The 20,065-nt window shown below is 49.8% G+C and overlaps 1 protein-coding gene across 1 annotated transcript in view; it reads right to left on the bottom strand.

Moving 5' to 3' along the window:
- The window catches only part of PTPRT (protein tyrosine phosphatase receptor type T), a 668,669-nt gene that overhangs the window by 36,266 nt on the left and 612,338 nt on the right, over positions 1-20,065 (bottom strand). The window contains exons 19-20 of the mRNA XM_054574063.1: positions 18,924-19,011; positions 6,539-6,615 (exon numbers count right to left, since the gene is read on the bottom strand). Of these exons, the coding sequence (XP_054430038.1) occupies positions 6,539-6,615; positions 18,924-19,011 (165 nt within the window). The remainder of the gene's footprint in view (positions 1-6,538; positions 6,616-18,923; positions 19,012-20,065) is intronic.

The following is a 20,065-nucleotide window of genomic DNA, read 5'->3' as shown; positions in this document are numbered from 1 at the left end:
TACCCACATGGGCTTGCCTTGGAGCCAGCGGAAAAGCAGCAAAAATTGAGTGGGCATCACTTGCATCCATGCACCCAGAAAAAGGTAGGAAAGAAATTTTTGGGTTTCTGTGGGGCATCAACCACCAAAAATTCATTCCTAAGCCATGATTATATGCAGAGCACTGTAAAAGGCCCTGTGGGGCACCTGAGAGAAGGAAATAATTGCGTTGTTGGCTTCTTGCATTAGTGACAGCTTGGAAAAGAACTTTGGGATGGACGTTCCACTGCCTCTCTGTGCGACATGGCTGGGCTTGGAACTGATGACCTGTTCATTGGGGTGGACCCCGCATAGGTGTGACCTCAAGATGGATAAAGCCACTTTCTAATTCCGAGAATCAGCCAGGTTCTGATTTCCCTGTACGTCACAGAGCGTTTCAGCAGACCCTGCTGTGCTCTGCTGCGGGGTTCCCTGGTGCCCCACAATCCTTAGAGTTGGGGAAGAGGGTGAAGATGACTTTCTCTTCTGCCTGGACATGGCACACATGGAGGGCCCCCTCTCTTACTACAGAGAGGAAGTGTATCACATCGGGTAGAAGTTCAAGTTCTGGAGCCAGACGGGCCTTTAGTATGTAACATTGAACTTACTTAGCAATCACTGAATGAATAAATGAGTGAATGAATACATTAAAAAAAATACAGATGCTGATTATGGAGTCTGTTGGTGGAGAGGTTGTTGATGGTTCACCCTTATGATTCACCACCTCAGGAGAAAATAAGCCCTACAGTTTGATGAACACCTATTTCTGTCTCAATTGTTGGTGATCAGCCTTTCTCTCCCACTGAGGTGGATGAGCGGCTTCAAGGCCCCCTTCTTTAGAAACTGAGCCAGACTCACCATCTGTATGGTTTATGGTAAAATAGACATGGCATCTTTGAAGTCCTGGATCTGCTTTCTGATTCAAAGTCTAGTTTCTGAGTGCTCTGCATTTCTCTGACTGTCTTCCACTTGGTTCCATAAATATTTACCTGATACCTTCTAGTTACTGGTCATGTTTGGGTTGACTGTCAGTACCGACCCAAGACCAATGTCATGCCCCAAAATGTTGGACTAACCACTAGAAATCCACAGCTCCATCCAAACTCTGCATGATTCTAGCCTCTTAGTGAAGTTATCAGCTTCTTGAGGACAACTGCTGCCTCTTAAGTTTTAAAAATGTTTTACAGGGAGCCCAGTACAGTGTGAAACTCAGAGCAACGGCCAATGAACAAGCTATTGCCAGGCCAATTAGAAAGACAGCAAAGTATGATGGTTATGTGCACCGACGTGGGACCTGGCTGCCTGGGTTTGAATCTTGCCTGTGTCCCTTACAGGATGCGTGGTCTGAGGCAAATTACTTAACTTCCTTGTGCCTCAGTTGATTTTTTGCTGTTAAATGGGATACTACTATTTACATTATAATGTTGCTGTTCCCATTAAATGACTTCATGTACAATAGTTCCTATATGCCAGGCACTATTCTATGATTTAACATATGTCTTTGTTATTGCTGCCATTTTATTGTATATCTGGCAAACATTTATTGAGTGCCTGTCACCACCAGAAGTCTGTGCTGGCCACCTGGAAGGTCCTGAGATGGTGGCGGCCCTTCCCTCCCTGTTCTCCTGCTCTAACACTGCAGTAACTGAGCCCTTCTCTGAGACATGAGAAGTAGAGAGGCAGGTGAGAGGCATGAAGAGCTATCTGCCCCTCCAAGTCAAGATGGACAGGGTTTCCCAGGCTCAACTCTAGACTCTAGGAGTTTTCCTGAGCGGGTTTGGGAACAAAACATAGTACCTGCGAGCAGGGAAAGATGTGGGTTCTCAAGCCCACTCTTGTGTCATCCCATCCTCACTTCCTACAGTCCCCATCCTCCCTGACGCGGGCCATGGCACCAGCCTCTTGCTGGCCTCCCCGCCTCCAGTCTGGTCCCATAGCTCATCTGCTTCCAGCCAGAGGGAACTTCCCAGCGCACATCGGATTACATTACTTCCCCGCATAAAAACTGCAATGGCTTCCCACTGCCTGCATAGTGATGTCTGAATGCTTAACCTGGGGCCAATAATCCCTCTCCATCCTTGTCCCCAGCCTCATTTCCAGTTGTCCCTCTCTGTCCCCTTCCACAGCCCCAAGTGCCTGTGTCCCAGCTTCCCATACTGCACTTCAAATGGGACCTCCGTTCTCCTGAGTGGTCCTGCAGGGCTTTGTATCAGCACATTTACAACATGCACTGCACTATGTTTTTTTGTGCTTTGCTCCCTCCAGGCCACGAGACAGGTCACCCAGGTCCAGGTGCAGTTTTCAGCAAAGGCTGGTTGGTGGCATATGGGCATGAATATGTCTTCAAGGTGAGGTTGGGCCACTCCCTAAAGCACAGAAGACAAAAGACCCTCTGGAGGAAACTAATTTTGAAGATTTTAATGTGCCTGAAAGTCAATGGGACTGAATTCTGAGTAAGAAATTCACATTTCAATTGTGGGATTAGACGGTTTGGGCTCACTAGTTTGTCCATTCGTTTGTTCTCTCAGTCATTCAATATTCAATTAAGAGGAATTAGTCCAGCACCTACTACTATGTACAAGGCACTGGAAATACCAAAGTGAGCCAGATGGATGCGGGCTCTGTGGGGTCCCCACGGGGAGCTGACTCAGCCAACGGGGCCAGAAATGTATTCTCTGAGGTGGTGGCAGTTGGACTGGCCCCGTAAGCAGAGCTTGGGCATCTCGACATTGCTGTTATTCCCCTTTCGCCCCTTCGGTACGAGTCTCAGTTTTCCTGCCACCCTCCCTATGGCGCACTGGCTGTCTTGCCGTTCTTCAGAAACAATCACGTTTCTGTCTAGAGGCCTCAGCCATGGCCATTCCCAGTGCCTGCTAAGTCTGTCCCCAAATACTGGGTGGTTTCATAGTTTAGGGGACTAACTGGGTGTTAGTCACCTCCCCAGAGAATCCTTCCCTGACCATCCTGTCAGACTCTTTCTGCTTTCTCTGGGTTATTTATTTATTTTTCTTCAGAGCACTAATCACCAAAGGGCATAATGGTCTTTGTTTACACACATGCATTCATGCATGCTGTGCGCCTGTTCTGATGCTGCGTCCGAGTGAAGAGATGCTGCCTGGCCTCTAAGAACCCATACAGTCCCCAAAGAGAAAATATTCTAACCACGAGCAAGACTCCTCAGCAGCGTTGGTAATAGGAAATGAACTGCTTAATTGGGGTTCCTCCAGGGACTTGCTACGAGCTGGTGCAGAAAACTTTCTAACCTTAAAAGAACTCTGAGTTCATTTGAGTCCCACCTAAGCAGCACGCAGATGGGCTGCCAACCAGCAGCGGGCCTGCCTGCATCTGTCCGTGAGCAATGGGAAGGAGGCTTGCGTCCAAAATACATTCATCTCACTCTGCACTCATGCATCTGTTACTTACTGGGGACCCAGATACGGTGTTTATTTCCAGACTGGTAATTTATAACAGATTCAAGTGGCCAATACATTCTCAGGTGCATGAACAACCCCGCCAGCAGGTGGTTCAGGCAGTGGCAGAACCATAGCCTCCGGAGACACCGAGTGAGCTGGCCCCACTCAGCTCATTATCCAAATGGAGGTGTTTTAATGGATCATCAAGATCCGATTGTGGATAAATGATTCTAGCGCAGGCATTAAGGTCTTTGGAGAGCTAGGAAGCCTTTGGCCGGGGTGAAGACCAGGCGTACTAGATGGGTGTCTAGAGTATTCTTGCTGGACTGCCCACAGTAGGTTGACAATTAGTGGTATTCCCCCACCCTGTGGCCCATGTTGGTAACACTGTGCTGGGAGGCACTTGTGCTTGGTGTTCTCTCTGTTCAACCATTTCTTTCTTCCCTTGCACTCTGCTCTGTGCTGTGTGAGGTTGACCTCCATAAACCAGACCATCAGCTTCCATGCCTTCTGGTTTGGGTTGGGTTTGGTCACTGAAGAGCAGAGAGGAGTTCAGAGGCCACGGGGAGCTTGGGGATGTATGTTTTTTCAGTGCTCTCCCTACCAGGTCACCATGGGCTGGCTTTGCCTCTCTATCAAATGCTGCAGCTCCTATTGGGGGCCATCTCCTTGCAGCTTCTCTCTTCTCTCTCTAGGCCTGGAGCACCCTGCTGTTCTCCACCCTGGGGACACTATACCACACCCTGTTGGTTTCCCTCAATCCTGTTCCACCCATATTCACCTCTCCTGGGTTAATTCCTCTGAATGAGCCTTTGTATTCCAGTGGAACCCTGATAGATAAGACACCTTACATCAGGTAGCACATTCTTGTGGGGTGGCATTACCATCCCATTTTACAGATATCAGAACAAGTATATAATTTACCCAAGATCATAAAGCTAGTAAGCAGAACTGCCTGGATTCAAGAGGCCCCACAAGGACTGAATTCATCACTTGGGTCTTGTGAGCCCTTGACTTTAACCATGAGAACCAGCACAGAGCCCGGCATATTAAGGCAGCACCTGGCAGAGGTTGTCTGGTTGGTCTGCACAATCTACTCCTTAGAGAGAGAGAGAGAGAAGGCTGTGGGGAGCAGAGAACTGGATTTAGCTGTGTGACCTTGAGCAAGACTCTCACCCTTGACCCCTTTTCCTGTGGGCTTGCAGAACGCAGTGTAATGATAGGACCTGGTAGAAGTGGGAGGTGTTACTACTGTGGATGCTACAGAGATTCACTCGCATTCACAGCAATTTCATTTGTTGCCCATAATGTACCAAAGCGCATCTGGGCTCTGACTGTAGTCAGATGCTCACTGAACTTTGGACTGAGTGTCTGCCTAGAAAAATGATTTCTTCTGCAGGTTACCACTCAGATGACAAATGCCAGATGTTGCAACTTGGGCCAGCAGACCCCAGGTGGGCGATGGCCCTCAAGGCTACCATGTACATTCCAGTACAGACAAGGTCCAGGGGAAATGGAAGGAATGAACTCAGTCTGGTTCAGCACGTGCAGGAGGGCATCTAGTCCAGAGAGCATCCGAGTCTGCTTCCTTGCCTGGCTCTGCCACTGACCAGCCACCTTGCCTGAGACAAGCTTGGCAATCTCAGATTCTCTATCTGGAGAATGGGGGCGATGGCTACCTTGGAGGGCTACTGAGAGGTTCCTATAAACTGGCTCATTTAAAACTGCCATCATAGGGCTCAAGAGCGACTCATTTGGAGTCACCGGCTCTTGTCATTGCTTTGTTGTTATTAAAGCCCATAGTGCCTGGTGGGGGAGGCACCCCTGATTCTGACTCCTACTCCCTCAGCTCCTAGCAGTGTGATCCTGGGGAAGTTACATGAGCTAGAAGGCCTCAGCCTACTCACCTGGAAATGGGTAGTAACAGCACTTATTTTGTGAGGTTGTGGTACTAGTTAAGGTAATGCTGATACATAAGAGGTGATAATTCTTAGGTTGCTATCAACCCTTCCTGCCTGGCTGACTCTTGCTGACTAAGGCAGTACTGTGTCTCCTCCTCCAGGAAGTCTTCCCTGATGACCCACCCCCTTAACCTCTAGGCTTTGATTTTCCTTTATGCCTCCACAGGTCCTGCTCTGTGAGGGTTTCTTTTCTAATCTGGCTCCCTCATCAGACTTGAGTCCCTTCTAGGTCAATATTCCAGTGTCCTAATCCCAGACTGTCCTCCCTGCAGTGTCTCTCTTGCCCCTGGTGATGGGTAAGTCATCCCGAAGCTCAGCTCTGAATTGGTCACTTTCTTGATCAAGTCTTTCAATAGCTTCTTCTTGTTTACTGGATAAAGTCGGACTTCCTTTCCTGATCACAAACCACCTACGATCTACCTCCAACCTTATTTTCCCCTATTCCCATGATGTAGTCTCTGCTCCTCTCAAACTGAGCCGCTGCTTATCTTTGCTTCCAGCTGCTACATCTTGGCTGTGCTGTTCTCTCTAACCAGAGGCCCACCTTCCCCCTCTTTGATTTTCAAGTCTACCTGTGCTTGAAGCTTTGATTCGCAAAGCACTTTGCATTCCTGATGGAAGAAGCAATTTTTTTTCTCTCCCATCTCTGAGCCCCTGTAGTATTTTGTCTGAACTTAAGACTCTCACCACTTTCTAGTTTGCCCTGCAATTATTGATGGGCATAGCTTATCTTCCCACTAAGGTTTTAGAAGGTAGGACCATGGCATTTTTAGCTTTATGGTTCCCAGAGCATCCACTATACAGGAGGCCTTGTTAAATTCTTATTGTCTAAATGGCTATACCTTCAAATGAATGAATGACTGGATAAACAGACGCATATACAAGAGAACCTGTGGGTGAATAAGCAAGACTGGCAGTTGTCCTGTGCCCCACAGAGCTGGCCCCTCCAGCCAGCCTGAAAGGGTAGGCAGCTCGGGATGGATAAATATCTTGGGACACACTAATTACACAAATCAGGGAGGAGCCATCTGGCCATGGTCTGGGAAGGCCACCTTCTCAGGGAGAGTCAGGGGGACAGCCACAGATTTTTGAGCCTGCCGTGAGCAACCCCAGCCCCCAGCTGCCCAGCCCCGTGAAGACCCTCACATCAATGTAGTTGGCGTTGATGTAGTCAGAGTGCGGGTCGCCATCCAGCACCAGCAGCCTCACCCGGGAATGGTCATCTGCAGAGAGAGAGAGAGAGAACAGCCCTGTCCTCCGTTAGAGGCACCATTTATCAATTACTGCACACCCGGCACCAGGCGACTTGCGACTTTCGCAGAGCCCTCCCATTGAACCCCCAGCACCGCCCGCTGTTCACATCCCCATTTACAGATGAGGAAGCTGAGGCCCGGGGAGAATACGATGCCTTCAAAAGGACCTGTATCTTCTCTTTTCCCCACAGGCCCTTCTGATTCTGGCTTTGCCTTTGCCTGCCTGGGTGAGTCTTAGTGATTAAAGTGGGGATGGAAATACCTTCTCCATAGGACAATGCAAGAGAGACTGTATGAAAGCACCGGAGAAGCAAGAGGTGTTGGATCAGGATTAATAAGCTCCATTTTCATGCTTGCTTAAAAACGGCAAATTTACCTATTTTCTACATGGGCACAAATTGCTTTTCTTTTGCCTCTTGGAGTATTGCTGCAAATAGATTGTCGGCCACATATTGTTATCAATACTATCATTCAAGCGGAGCTGACTAAATCATTATAAAAGAGGTCATCAATAACTAAAAATCGTGTTACGGAGAATACCATTTCAAACACAATCTAGGCATAAACAAGATTTGCAGGCTTTGGTCGATGGCACGCTGCCTTCAAATAACACCACATAACAGCCATTAGAAAAAAAACAACAACAAAACTAGTACAGCAGAAGAATCAGGCTAATCCTTTACGATTAATTAAAGTGAGCTGCAATCCATAAACAGACACATGCAATCAGGACTCTCTAGTTGGGTCTGGTTGGGAGGAGGGGCTCCACTTGCTGTCCAGGTTACTGTGCATGTCGCTGGCCAGTCCCCCTACTCTAGGGCATGGTGGGGGTTCCCAGCAAGTGGGCTGGAGAGCTTTGAGCATCCCCAAGGGTCCCTGGGGGTCAAGGTCAGGTCTGCTTATTCTGTTAGACTTATATAGCACTTTGCAGTTTATCAGCACATTTACTACTACGAACTGGAAGCCCCTGGGAACAGGGACGCTGGCTGTTCTGTTCCCTGTTCCACCCTCTGCACCTCAGCACGTGGCAGGTACTCAGAGGTACTCGGTGAATGGAGGAATGGACTGCCTCACTGACTCACACAATGGCCCTGGGGAAGAAGCAGGATGGGTGCTTGTTACAAAGGAGGAAATGGAGGCTCACAGGGACTGACTGGCCATGGCCAATGGATGGTGGAGCTTCAAGAGCGGGCTCCTCTTAACTCTGGGTCCAGATACTCCTGCTTCCAAAGAGGGGCCTAAGTGGACATTAGAAACCACTTCAGGTGTCCACAGTGGAAGGAACCGACAACAGAGAAGTGGTTACCTGGGTGATGGACAAGCTGAGAAGCCAAAGAGAAGAGAATGAAGTAAGTCAGAGATGAGCATGCTGTTTTCTTAGACATGGCCTCCCCAGGGACGCTGGGACAGAGAGAGGAGCTGGGGCCACCTGCGGGAAGTGGAGCTGCTGCAGGGGGCTTCTTTGGTGGAAACTGGAGGAAAGGAGGGGCCTGTGGTTGGGACAGAGGGGGAGAAAGACCCCTGCCTCTTCTTTTCTCCCGCCTCCCAAATCCCACCAGTGTCTGTCTTTGAGCAAAACCAGGCAGAAGCCAGCTGCCGAGAGACTGAGAAATGCAACCTGCAGGGGCTGGTTCCCTGTGAGCAGGGGAAGGGGAGGACTGGGTCCCAGGATGAACAGACAGGTGCAGGACTGGCAGCGCACCTCCCCGTGTCTATGAATTGATCAACGAATTAATTCAAAAATTATTCATGGAGCATCTGCCGTGTGCCTGACGCTGTGCTAGACGTTGAGATACCCTGCACGCCACCTTTTTCACTCATCATAGGGAAGAGTTTCAGTGGAAGCAACTCAAGGAGTAGGTGGGAGGTCTGAGTCATCTCTTTCGCTGGGTTGGGGAGTGGGGTGCGAAGAAGTCTGAAACTAACCTTTACAGAGTTCACAACAGGTGCCCGAGAGTTTACATACACGGTCTTACTCCATCATTTATTCCCCCCAAACGCTCTATAGATTATTATATTATTAATACCATGATGATGTATACTTCTTCTTCTTCCCATTTCACAGATGAAGAAATGGGCTCAGGGAGGCTAAGCAAGTTTCCCACGTTACACAGCCTGCAAGTAGCAGGGCCAGGATCCTGTCTCGAGCCTGTCTGACTCTGGACCCCCGTTCTGTCCACACACAGGCTGCCCCTGGGCGTCTCGCATCTCACAGGTCCTACTCCTGGAGCCTGTGCAAATGGCTGGTCTCCAGCTCCGGGAAGTTCTAGCCCCAGCGAGTGGGTTTCCTGGGGGACAACCCTCCCAGCAGGAGCTCACAGAAGTCCCAGAAGCCTATTCTGAGCTCTGGCTGTTAAACCTTGTCACCAGAAGTTACAAAAACTGTAAGCCTTAAACAAGTGAAAATGCATATTGTGTTTTCACTCATTGGTCTCACTAATGACTTATCGATTCAAAAAGCTGCTTTGTTTATTGAGTTATGCCTGCTCCAGGGGTCTATAGCACTGGGGACGGAGACTCTGGTGTAAAATGTTGAAAGGTAATTTACTTTAACATACAATGGAATTTAAAATCTGAAAGCACAAATTATTAAAAAGCAAACAAAAGGAAGCAAACCTTTCTTTTAGTTCGATATTCTTAAAGATGAATACGGGGAGACTCTGCATGCTGCTCAATTTTTCTGCAAATCTAAAACTGCTCTAAAGAGTGTTAGGACAGTGCTGGGCACACAGCAGGTGCTTAATAAATGGTGGTTGCTGACTGGATGTGAGGCAGGTGATGTACTGATGACAGAGAACTTAGTAACTTGGTGCTCCTGTCTGCCCCTTGTCCCAAAGGTAAATCCGCCTCTGTGCAGAGGCCGAGAGCTATGTGTGTGCTTGTTAAAGGTTAGAATGCAGACGCCAGTCTGCAGAAAGGCATTGCGAGGAGTAGCGGTGTCCTCATGGTTTATGTATTCCTTCTGGGGGACGCTAATATTATTCTGTGTCCCCTTCCTCGTCTCACTTTATGTAATTAGAAGGATAAAAAATTGTGTTTCTCCCCACGCACATGGAGAGAGGTGGGGCAGTGGGCAGTGTGGGGGAGTTCATACAAGGTAATTTACAAGCAGCCCCGGACATTCGTTATGTTCTATCTACATTTTGCAAGCTTGAAAAACAGCTTAAGTTGGTGCTCCTTGTTTGATATTCAAGAAGAATTAAGGAGAGTCACATAGAGGAGAAGCAAACTCCTCAATGGTGAGAGGAAGGTGCGGCAGCCTGCACCCACCTCGCTCTCGGCTGAGGAGCAAGATGGGCAAGAACCAGCTTGAGGGGAGGAGACAGCTGCCGGCAGCTAATCAAGGGGAGATGTAACTGCTAAGACTTGGAGATCCAAAGGGCCCCCGCCCCAAACACAAACCCAGGGGGACAGAAACAGGATCCCTCTGGAGTCAGTCTGCTCCTTGTAGTTTAAGGACAAAGGTCAGTGGTGTGTTGGCAAATGTTTATCAAACATCTCCCGGGGCAGGGGAAAGGCCCTGACCTCCCACATCCGCTGACTTCTGTGACAGGAACACTCCCACCATGACCGACCTCAAGGTACAACACGGCGCCCACTAGCTCACAAAATTCCCGAATATTTAACAACCTGTTGCTGCAAGCGGGCATGAATCAGCTCCAGGATGCCACGGAGAGAGAAGAAAGCCCTACTAGCCCCCACACGCCTTGCCTCATCTGACGGTTTGGGACCTACTTCCCTGGGCAGCCTCACGCGCTGCTCCCTATGCACAACTCTGGTAACCGTGCCCTTCTTTTAGCTGCTCGAATGCATGGTGCCTGCTCTGACGTCAGGACACTCCCAACCCCGTAAGACAGGCAACATCTCATTCCTCTGCTCTCATCTCAGGGTCCCTTCGTCAGGAAGCCTCCTGTGATTTCTGCACCCCAGGCTCGAACAGCTCCCTGTACTTTTCTTCCCTGCTCTTCGAGCCGTTGTATTTCTGTGACAGATTAACCAGGGGCCCCTCTTTACCCCCTACTTAAGGAAGGGCGCCCTATTTACTGAACTCCTCTATACCGTGGGGCACATAGCAGGTGCTCAGTAAGTACCTACTCAGTCAAGGAAGTCGTATTGGTGTCTGAAAGGCTGAGAATGAGAAAGGGGCAGACCCCCGCTTGCAGACATACAGCTGATTTTCGGTCACCTGGCCTGGGACCCTAGGCTCTTTCCTGTACACACAGCTGGCAGAGTGTGCCTGGATCCTGTGCCTCCGTTCTTCCTTTCCCCATGGTGGACTCCTCACCCCACTTTAAGACCCAGCCTGTCCTGCCCCCAAAGTGGCAGCCAATTCTCACATTCAGTAGGACAGGTAATAGGTTGGGCAGGCTCTGGAGGCAGATCTGAGGTCTGTCGCACACTAACCGTATCACCCAGGGCAAGTTACTTACCTTCTCTGAGCCTCAGTTTACCCAACTATAACATCAAAATCATACCTACCTTAGCAGGCTATTGCAAAGATTAAAAGAGGGAAGGTATAAAAGCACCTGGAGTGTTATAAGACATCAACATAAATGTAAAAGTTCAGTTTTATTATTACTCTAGACCAGTGGTTTTCAAAATATAGTCCTTTGACCAATAGCATCGGCAACATCTGGAAACTGGTAGAAATGCACATTCTTGAGTCCCAGCCCAGGCCCGCTGAATCAGAAACTCCAAGGTGGGGCTCAGCAATTGGTATTTTCAGGAGCCCTCTAGGAGATTCTGATCACACTCAGGTCTGAATGTTTAGACCAATGTTCAGTTATTGTTCAGAGGTGCTCTGGCTATTTCATTTATCTTGGGAAAACCCGAAAGGTTGTACTGGAACGGGGCCATGAGACTAAAGAACTACCTTGTGTTAGTTGGTGAGGCGCAGAAATTTATTTACCTGTGTGGAGTGTGTAAGGTACTCCAGGTACTATTCTAGAAGCCTTACAGATGCTACGCCATTAGGTTGTCAGAGTAAGCCTGTGCTGTGAGGTATATATTGTCACCCTGCTTTACGGATGAGAAATTCAAGGCTCCAAGAAGTTTGATGACTCAGTAGAAGGTAGAAGGCTGAGAGCTTCCTTGTAGAGTGGGGGTCCCTACCTCTCCTAGAACCCCAGACCCACTGCCTCCACACCTCTTCCAGGCCAGTTCTCACCCCAACACTGTCCCATCCCATTGTGTTCCCATGGCCACCCAGAGGACACGGCTCAGTTTCGGCCCTGGCACAGTACTACCTCGCAAAACAAGTCACACTCTACTTCCCTCCCCCATCACCAAAGGTAACTCAAGGAGTGGCTCTTCTCGAGTCACATCCACTTAAAGAAAGGATCACTTCAGAGAGGTGGGGCTGGGAGAGACGATGATTTGGACACGTGATGCTCTCTCTTACTGTCTTCTGGGCACTGAGGAGGGTAAAGGAAAGGTGCAATTTTTCAGAGAGAAGAGATTTGACTCATTACAATGAATTGTGGTGGTGAAAAACCATCTTCTAGAAGAATTGGAAATGTTAATGCCATCGTCTTGCATGAGTGGAGTGGGAGGAGGCAGGGGATTCTGCCGAGGCTGCCCGGGTACCTCATTGAAGCAAAAGGTCTGCACATTCAATCTTGATTGAAATACCATCATCAAGAGAGAGGGCGGTCCGGGCAGGAGCGGGAGGCAGCCGACATCCTGCGTGCCTCCCTGTTCGGCAATTCTGCGGTGGGTGGCGGAGGCTGGGCGGCTCCCCTCTGCAGCGCCCTGAGAAGGGGCCCTCCAACAGCTGAAGCCTTGGGACTGAGCACTGACAGCAGTCAGAGGGAGGGGGGCGCTGGATGGATGTATTGTTTCCTCCTAGGCAGGCTGCTTAGCCCACAGCCCACGAAGGGAACTTTCAAGAAAGAGGCTTCTTATGTGAACTCCTTCAGAGGCAGAATCAGAGACAAGGGTTTGAGTGCAAGGAGTGGATTTGGGAGGTTAGCCAAGGAATCATTGGGAGAACGGGACGGGGGATGGAGAGGGGAAGGTGTCCCATGCGGGTGTGTCATCCAGCGAGTTACCACTGTGGACAACTGGGTTTAATCCTTTTAGGGAACCCTGGAACACAGTGGAGAACCCAAACCTGCAGGGTGCTCTGCCTCAGGGGAGAGGGACCTGGGGTGGCTGTACACCTCTCCCGTCAGTAACCGTCTGGGGGCTGATCCTGGGGACATTGAATTTCCCGGCAGTTCCAGCCTGCCCTGCAAGCAGACAGGGGGGACTCCAAGGGCAGAGCATGTCCTCTGATGGACAAGGACACTGGAGAGGTCTGCACCAGGTTCTGTAGGGTTCAGGCCCGGGCCACCCTCAGAGACCGCAAAAACCGAATACACACCAAAATGGAGGCCAAGAGCTGGGAGCATTGAATGAGGCATCCATTCTGTCACCCCAGCTCCATTTCCCCAGAAATCAGCAGAGAAATCTACTGTGAGAAAAAGCCTCTGGGTTGGTTTTGAACCTGAGTGTCCCCCTGGAAGTGAGAACCACCTCTCTGAAGAGCTCATCCCAGTCTCCTGTCTGTTCTGAGGTCGGAACCCTTCTCACGTCCCTGCCTCACCCCAAGAGCATGATGCGCCTTGATGCAGAGCGACCCCTAGGAAGGCAGCACGTGGTGTCCAGGCAGCAAGAACCCAGAGGTCTGGCCATGGCTGTCCTACAGACCCTCTGTGTGACCTTGGGCAGGGTTCTAGGTCTCTGGGCCATTGCTCTTTGCCTGTGAACTCAAAGAACCTCAACTAAGTTTCATGTAGGTTTCCAAGTCTGCACACCAGATTCAGATTCAGTGCTCACTCATCTCAGTTTGCCCTCTTTCCATTAAGAGGTGAGACACTGAAGGTCAAAGAGATGACGTGACCTTGCTGAAGATCATAAATGAGGTCAAGAGCAGAACTGAGACTAGCTTCGGGTCTGCCTCACCTATGTCCAATACTCCAGTACACCCGAGCCCTGCGGCTTGTCTTAGGGGAAAAGAAGCCACAGGAAATGTTCCAGATCTCCTGTCTGCCCTTCAGACCCACCCTCCAGCCTTCTGCACCTGGTTCTTTAACCTGGGGGCTGATCTCTGTGGACAAGATTGGAGGCTCTCAGACCGTGTACCTGTACCACTGTGTACCACTGTTGCCTGAAGAGCTCCGAAAAACACAGATGACTGGGCTCACCCAGAGTTTGATTCAGTAGGTTGGGGATGGGGCCCAGGAAGGGGGTCCAAAGGTGGGCATTTCCAACAAGTTCCCAGGTGATGCTGGTGCCACTGCCCCAGGGACCACACTTTGAGAACTACTGGGCTGGGTCTACACATTCCCTTGTCCTCTGGCTTCCTCTGGGTTTCGCCAACAGAAAGCACAGGCAGAAGACTGGATGAAGAGAAGAGAGTGCAATCAAAGTTCTCCCTCCTTCTGCTCCCATGGACACCACTAAATGTCCCATCTCCGGTCAGGTCATCTTTCTCCAAGTCCTGGCAACCTCCCCCTACCGAATCCTCTGTGGCTTGGGGCTGGTATACTTCACGTCAGGGTGCTGCACTGTCCCTGCGGTCTCCCTACACCTGGCTCACACCTTGATACAAACTCACATGATTGGATTCTCCTCGATGCCCCTATTTGAGGGACCCATCTGTTTCCTGCTGGGACCCTGCCTGATTCCAAAGGGAAGCCTCATTTTGTAAAATTTGCAGCCCCTGAGTTCACTTCCTCTCCTGGGTGTAATTTCCTGGGGCTGGTCCAGGAAGCCCCCTCTAGAACTTCCACATGGGGAATGCTTTGGTATTCTTGAAATGTCCCCTTGTCCACAGTCCCTGCCCAGGGCTACTTAAAAGCAAAGAGCTCTTTGTTCTGTTTTCCCCATTCATTTCCTTCCCTTTCACTTCCTTTCCATTTCCAGTCCCAGGGAAACCCCGCTGTCTCTATTACTAAATTCTAAACAGAATCATTTGGAAGAAAGGGCTCCTGTAGGCAAGGTTTTTCTCTCACGTTTCAGTTGCAGGCTGTACCCTGCCTCCTCCTTCCCTCTGATCTTTTGGTTCTCCCTGGCCTGCGCCTTTGTCCTCCACTCTAGCCTCTCTGGGTCCCTTAAGATGCTGATCACATCCGGTTTTCTTCTTGTGCCAAGAATATTTCTATTTATCAAGCCAGGACAGACTTGCCTTTGGGAAAGACACCTACAAGGGCAGGAACACTTCCTGTTCCTCAGGGTTGTTTATCTTTCACCTTCTCATTTCAGTTCCAGGACTTCTTGTTTTTCTTTCTTGGTTCCCCTGTATGTCCCGCGCAGCATTGGAATCCACTGGTTACCTTGGCAGTGTCTCCATACACAGAATAGGCCTGCTTCCACCCCGATTTATTGCACAATTATTGACTCTTAAACTAGAAGGGAGATTCAGGTTTATTTAAGCCCATCAAGGTGGTGTCCTTAGGTGTTTGAATTCCCTCTGCCTCCCTCCGGGTTTCCCCAGAAGAAAATGTAAGACAGGGATTCCAATGTGAGTAGTTTACATAGGAGGAGAAGGGTCACCAGGGGGAAAAAGGGCAAAGGAGACAGCCAAGAGAAGGCAGCACAGAAAGGCCAGTTTCAAGGCCATTACTACTGTGGGCAACTGTGACCTACTCCCCGGGCCATTCTGGAAAAGGTGTGAAACACAGCACCTAGGTGGAGGGTCAGGAGCTGGGCTGTTCCATGGTCCAGGCAGAGACCGCCTTGTCCGTGGAGGGGACATCCTGCCCAGCTTTGGGGAAAGTCCTCAGGCAAAGAGACGCAGACAGGCCAGGACAAGGGTGCAACAAGTGAGTCACCTTGGTCACTCTCCAGAGGAGCTTGCTCTCTGGGTTGAGCAGCTGCAGCGTCAACAGCTGACAGGGAGGCGCCTCCTTGCATGCTGCAGGCTAGGTGTCTCGCTCGCCTTACCCTCATCCTGGCCCTGGGTGCTGGTACCGCCAGCTGGTGTCCTTGCATAGTGAGGCGGTGAGGCCATGGGGTGTGGGTGGGATGCTGGCAGCACCTTCTGCTCCCCCAGTGATGGAACTCTAACCCCCTTCACTGTTCTTCCTGCAGCCTGGGATCCGGCCTCTGTTCTGTTCATTCAGGTTCAGTACCTTCTTCCTGACTGGAAGACGTACTTGGAATGGTTCTAAGTCATCTTGATCCGGCCTTCCTCCATCCATCCTTTTTTGGATGTTCTTTATATTATTTGGGAAGCCAGAAGGGAGAGATTCATGGCTCAAGGCCTTTGGGGCCTTGCAGAGAATCTGTACTTTCCAATATCCAATTCCTATTCACCGAGCACCAACCATATCGCAGGTTTGGGGACACAGAAGTGCAAGACAGTCATGGTTCTGTTGTCACAGAGCATCTGTTTTTGTGAGGGAGTCAGGCAGTCAACAGGTAGCCGTCCAAGTCGCAACAATGATAAGGGCTAAGGAGAAGGCACACCTGTGCTCTAGGAGTGAACAATGGGGCCATGAGCAAATTCAAAAGGTCAGAAGAATTCCCTAAAGAAGTGGTGACTGAGCTAAGACTGAAAGAAAAAAGTGGAATTAGTAGAACTAAGACAGGAGGGAAGGACACTTTGATAGAAAGAACAGAACATGCAAAGGCCCTGTGGTGCAGGTGAGCATGGAAAGCTCCAGGGCCTGAAGGAAAGTCAGTGCGGCTTCCTTGAGGAGACCATTATAGAGACAACACAGTGGGACATGAGACGGAGAGGCGGCTAAGAGACTTTGGATATGGAGTATTCATGAGCAAAGGGCAACCATTGGAAGGGTTTCCAGTAGGATGACATGATCCAATTCAAGTCTCTCCAGCTTCTGTCAGAGATCAGAGGTAGAAAGTTCGGGGGGGGAGGTGGATGTCGAGCAACCAGGAAGGAGCCTGGCAGACACCAGTGAGCACAGGTGATGGAGTGGGCAAAGGTGCTGAGAGCAGAAGGTGACCAGTGGGGTCTGGAGAGACGTGCAGCTTGGCTTGGCTTCTCACCCTTGGCCTCCACAGGCTTTGGCCCTGATGCCTGACCCAGCCTGGCTGTCCCTGTCTTTCTGGAAGGAAGGGCTCTTCACTGTGCTTGAGTCATTTATTCTTTTCTTCTCTGCACAACACCCCTGTGAGGAAGACATCACTGTACCCATTTTATAGACTGAAGACTAAAGCTTAGAGTGATCACGCAAGGTCTCAGAGCCTATAATTCAGTGACCCTATCTGGATTCACAGTCTGATAGGGGGAAGAGACAACTGACTAGATATTTTAGGGCACGGTCCTCGAGCTGAGGATGACCAGAGTGAGTGGCCACCTGTGCTCAGAATGGGAGCTTCCCGGGAGGAGAGACATGAGTGTCCCAGTGCCCAACACAGGGTCTGGCTCAGAGGATACCCACACGCCATAGGTCTTAACACACAGTTTCCGATTGTTTGGACATCTCTTTCCAACGCTTTCCTCACAAGAAATCTTGCTGTCTGCATTACTCTCTTCCACGAGACAAATTACAAATGTTTCCTGATTAGTTCTACCACTCATAGCCCATTCCTAAATCAGCACAGGAAACAGCTAAGCTAAAACTTCTGCCTCGTTCCTCTACAAGCTGCCTGGTATCTTACGCCTTCTTCCTCCAAGACTGTTCTTAGGCAACGTCTAGACAGTGAAACAAAACAAAACACTGAGCTGTGCTAGAAATAATTTGTTATTCATGATCTTTTTTTCGGGGGGCGGGGGGAGGTTCAATTGGTTTACTCTGAGAGCCAAGACCAGGGAATGCTGGGCACCCAACTGGTGAGATGTCGGAAGGTCCAGGTTGGCTACGCCGAGGCAGACAAAGGCTATGGCAGACTCCTGTTATTTTGAGAATATGTACTCTGCATCTTGTATGAGATAACTTTGTCCTCTCCATATCATGGTGCTTTGAAGACTGTACACACCAATATTTGGCAGTGACAATACTTGTATGGGACCTGATATATAGTTCTATGGCGGTCTGTCTCTCTTCCTCTTCCATGGGAACTCAGTATCACATACAGTTACACACAAGTATTGTCACTGGCTTTGTTCAGGCCTCATCGTCTCCTGCTGGGACCATGGCAGTAACCTCTTGACTGGTCCTGCTGCCTCCAGCCTCTCCCAATCTAACCCACCCTCCCAATCAGTTACCCTATAGGTTTTTCCGAAATGGACATCTGATCATGCCCCCCAACCTGGCTTATTCCATGACCCCACATGGGTATTGAGTGAATTCCAGTTGAAATATGATAGAATGATCAGAATTGTTCAAGAAGGTTGACTCCATGGCTGTGAGTACAATGATGTCAGATACTGGGTTTTATGTACCTTCTTTCAAAGAACCTATCTGTATTAGTTTCATCATTTTGAAGGTGATGAAGTGAGGCTTGGAGAGGTCAGGTAACCTGCTAGGGGTCCCCAAGGTGGGACAGATGCCCAGGCAGTTTGACTACAGGGGGCTGTAACTACTCTGCACCACTGCCTTTGTCACATCACGTCAGGGGGGCCTAAAGCTCACTGTTGAGCAAAAGGCAGTGCCCCTCCCTACCTCGCCTAGCTCCGCACACAATGGGCTTTCCTCCTGCAGGCTCAGGACCACCCAGTGCCTGTGCCCATGCAGTCTTGAGTGGCAGGCACGCTCCTGAGAGCCCCTGCTCCATGAGCAGTGGGGTCTGACAGAAGCTGTGATGCCCTCGACCCTGCCTCTGCTGTGACTGGAGTAGCTTTGGGCTCCTTGGAGCCCTGAGCTGGCTGCTGCCAACCCTCAGAGTTCTGGCTCCTTCTGGATGCCTTCTGGGCATCCATCCTTGCCTCGGACTCTGCCTTCTTAGAGTCACTGTGTGCTCTTGCCTGGGTGTTCTTGGCCTCTCCCTCATGGGCTGGACCTTGCTCCCTATCCTGAGTCACTTCTCCAGAAGTTCTCTATTTCAGAGGAACTATTAGGACCATAAAGAATTCCTTTTGGCCGGGTTTCCTCCTCAACCTGAAAAATTCTTGTACTGCGGGCAAGGCCAGGCAAAGGCCCAGCTTTCAGAAATGTCCCAGATCTTCTCCGCTGGGACCCAGCTTCCCACCTGCCTCCTGTGGCAGAGGTCAGCCATGCTCTGTCACCCAGGCCAGGTACGACAGGGAGGCTGAACTACAGCTCTTGGCCTAGCATGTTGACCCAAAGGTAGAGACATCAAGGATTATAGGATAATACATTCTTGGTAAATAATAGTAATAGTTTTGGTTTCCCTGTGTCCTCAAAACCTCTCAGAAGGGCACTTACAGGATATGATGTTTCCGTATCGATTCTTATTGCGATTTTCATCTTCTTTGGCTGTGTCCCACGAAGCTGTCTGCCCCTCCGGTAAAGCCTACAAAGAAAGGACAGGGTGGTTAGAATGGCCCGAGACAGGAGCTCTAGCCAGGTAAAGGTGAGTCAGCAGGGGAAATGACACCCGCTGTGATGGGTTACTCAGCATAGAGGAGCGTGGTCTTGGATGGGGCCTGGGGAGAACACAGACCAGGCCCCTCCATGGCCTTATTCAGTCCTTCCTTAACTCAGATGCTATTGATGTCTTCTGTGTGCCATGAGCCCAGATCTGGTCCAGTAGGGGAGTCATTCATTCATTCAACAGACATTTATCGGGTCCCTAATATGTGTTTGGCACCATTCTATGTACTCAGGACGCAGAGAAATAAACAAAGTGCCCCTTGAGCTTCGAATCAACAGGGAGAGGATGAAGGGATAGTGATGGAGGGCTAGGATTATTTCAGATTATACAGTCTGGGAGGCCTTCTCTGAGAACGTAAAATTTAAGCTAATTCCTTAATGGTGTGAATAAGCTACTCATCCCAAGCAATGCAGGAGGCACTTTCTAGACAGAGGGAACAGCAGATGCAATGGTGGCAACCAAATGACCACAGTCAAGGGTGAGGCAGGGGAGGGCAGTGACAAGCACCTGGAGAGGCTGAGGGAGTTCAGATTAGAGGGGGCATTGAGGCCCCTGGTAACCAGTTGGGTGTTAATTCTAATGGTGACTGGAAACCATCAGGGGATTGTGAGCAGGGGAGTCACCTGATCTGACTTACGTTTTACAATGTACATTCTGGCTCATGTTTAAAATACAGGCTCTAGGAGGCCTAGAAAGGAGGTGGGGAGATCAATAGTCCAGGAAAGAGAGGATGGTACCTTGGACCCTTGTACCAGGATGGTGGCAGTGGATGTGGTGAGAAACGATTATTTTCAGTTGAATATTGTAGATTTTGGTTCTCTCTAAAGTAGGCTCACTGCTTTAGAAAAAAACAAGGATCTAAATATGAGACTGTATTTGGGCAACAATCCTAAGAAGTATGGGTTTGAAAGTTGGGGAAGTGAGACAATCAAGGGAAGAAAGTCAACATAGGGTAAATCAGCAAGCAGGTTAC

Source organism: Pteronotus mesoamericanus, unplaced genomic scaffold (genome assembly GCF_021234165.1).
Source record: "Pteronotus mesoamericanus isolate MK-2021 breed Mesoamerican mustached bat unplaced genomic scaffold, CSHL_Meso_final contig_25, whole genome shotgun sequence".
NCBI lineage: Eukaryota > Metazoa > Chordata > Mammalia > Chiroptera > Mormoopidae > Pteronotus > Pteronotus mesoamericanus.
Note: the sequence above shows the minus strand (reverse complement) of the source record. Positions and strands in the feature narration are given on the sequence as shown.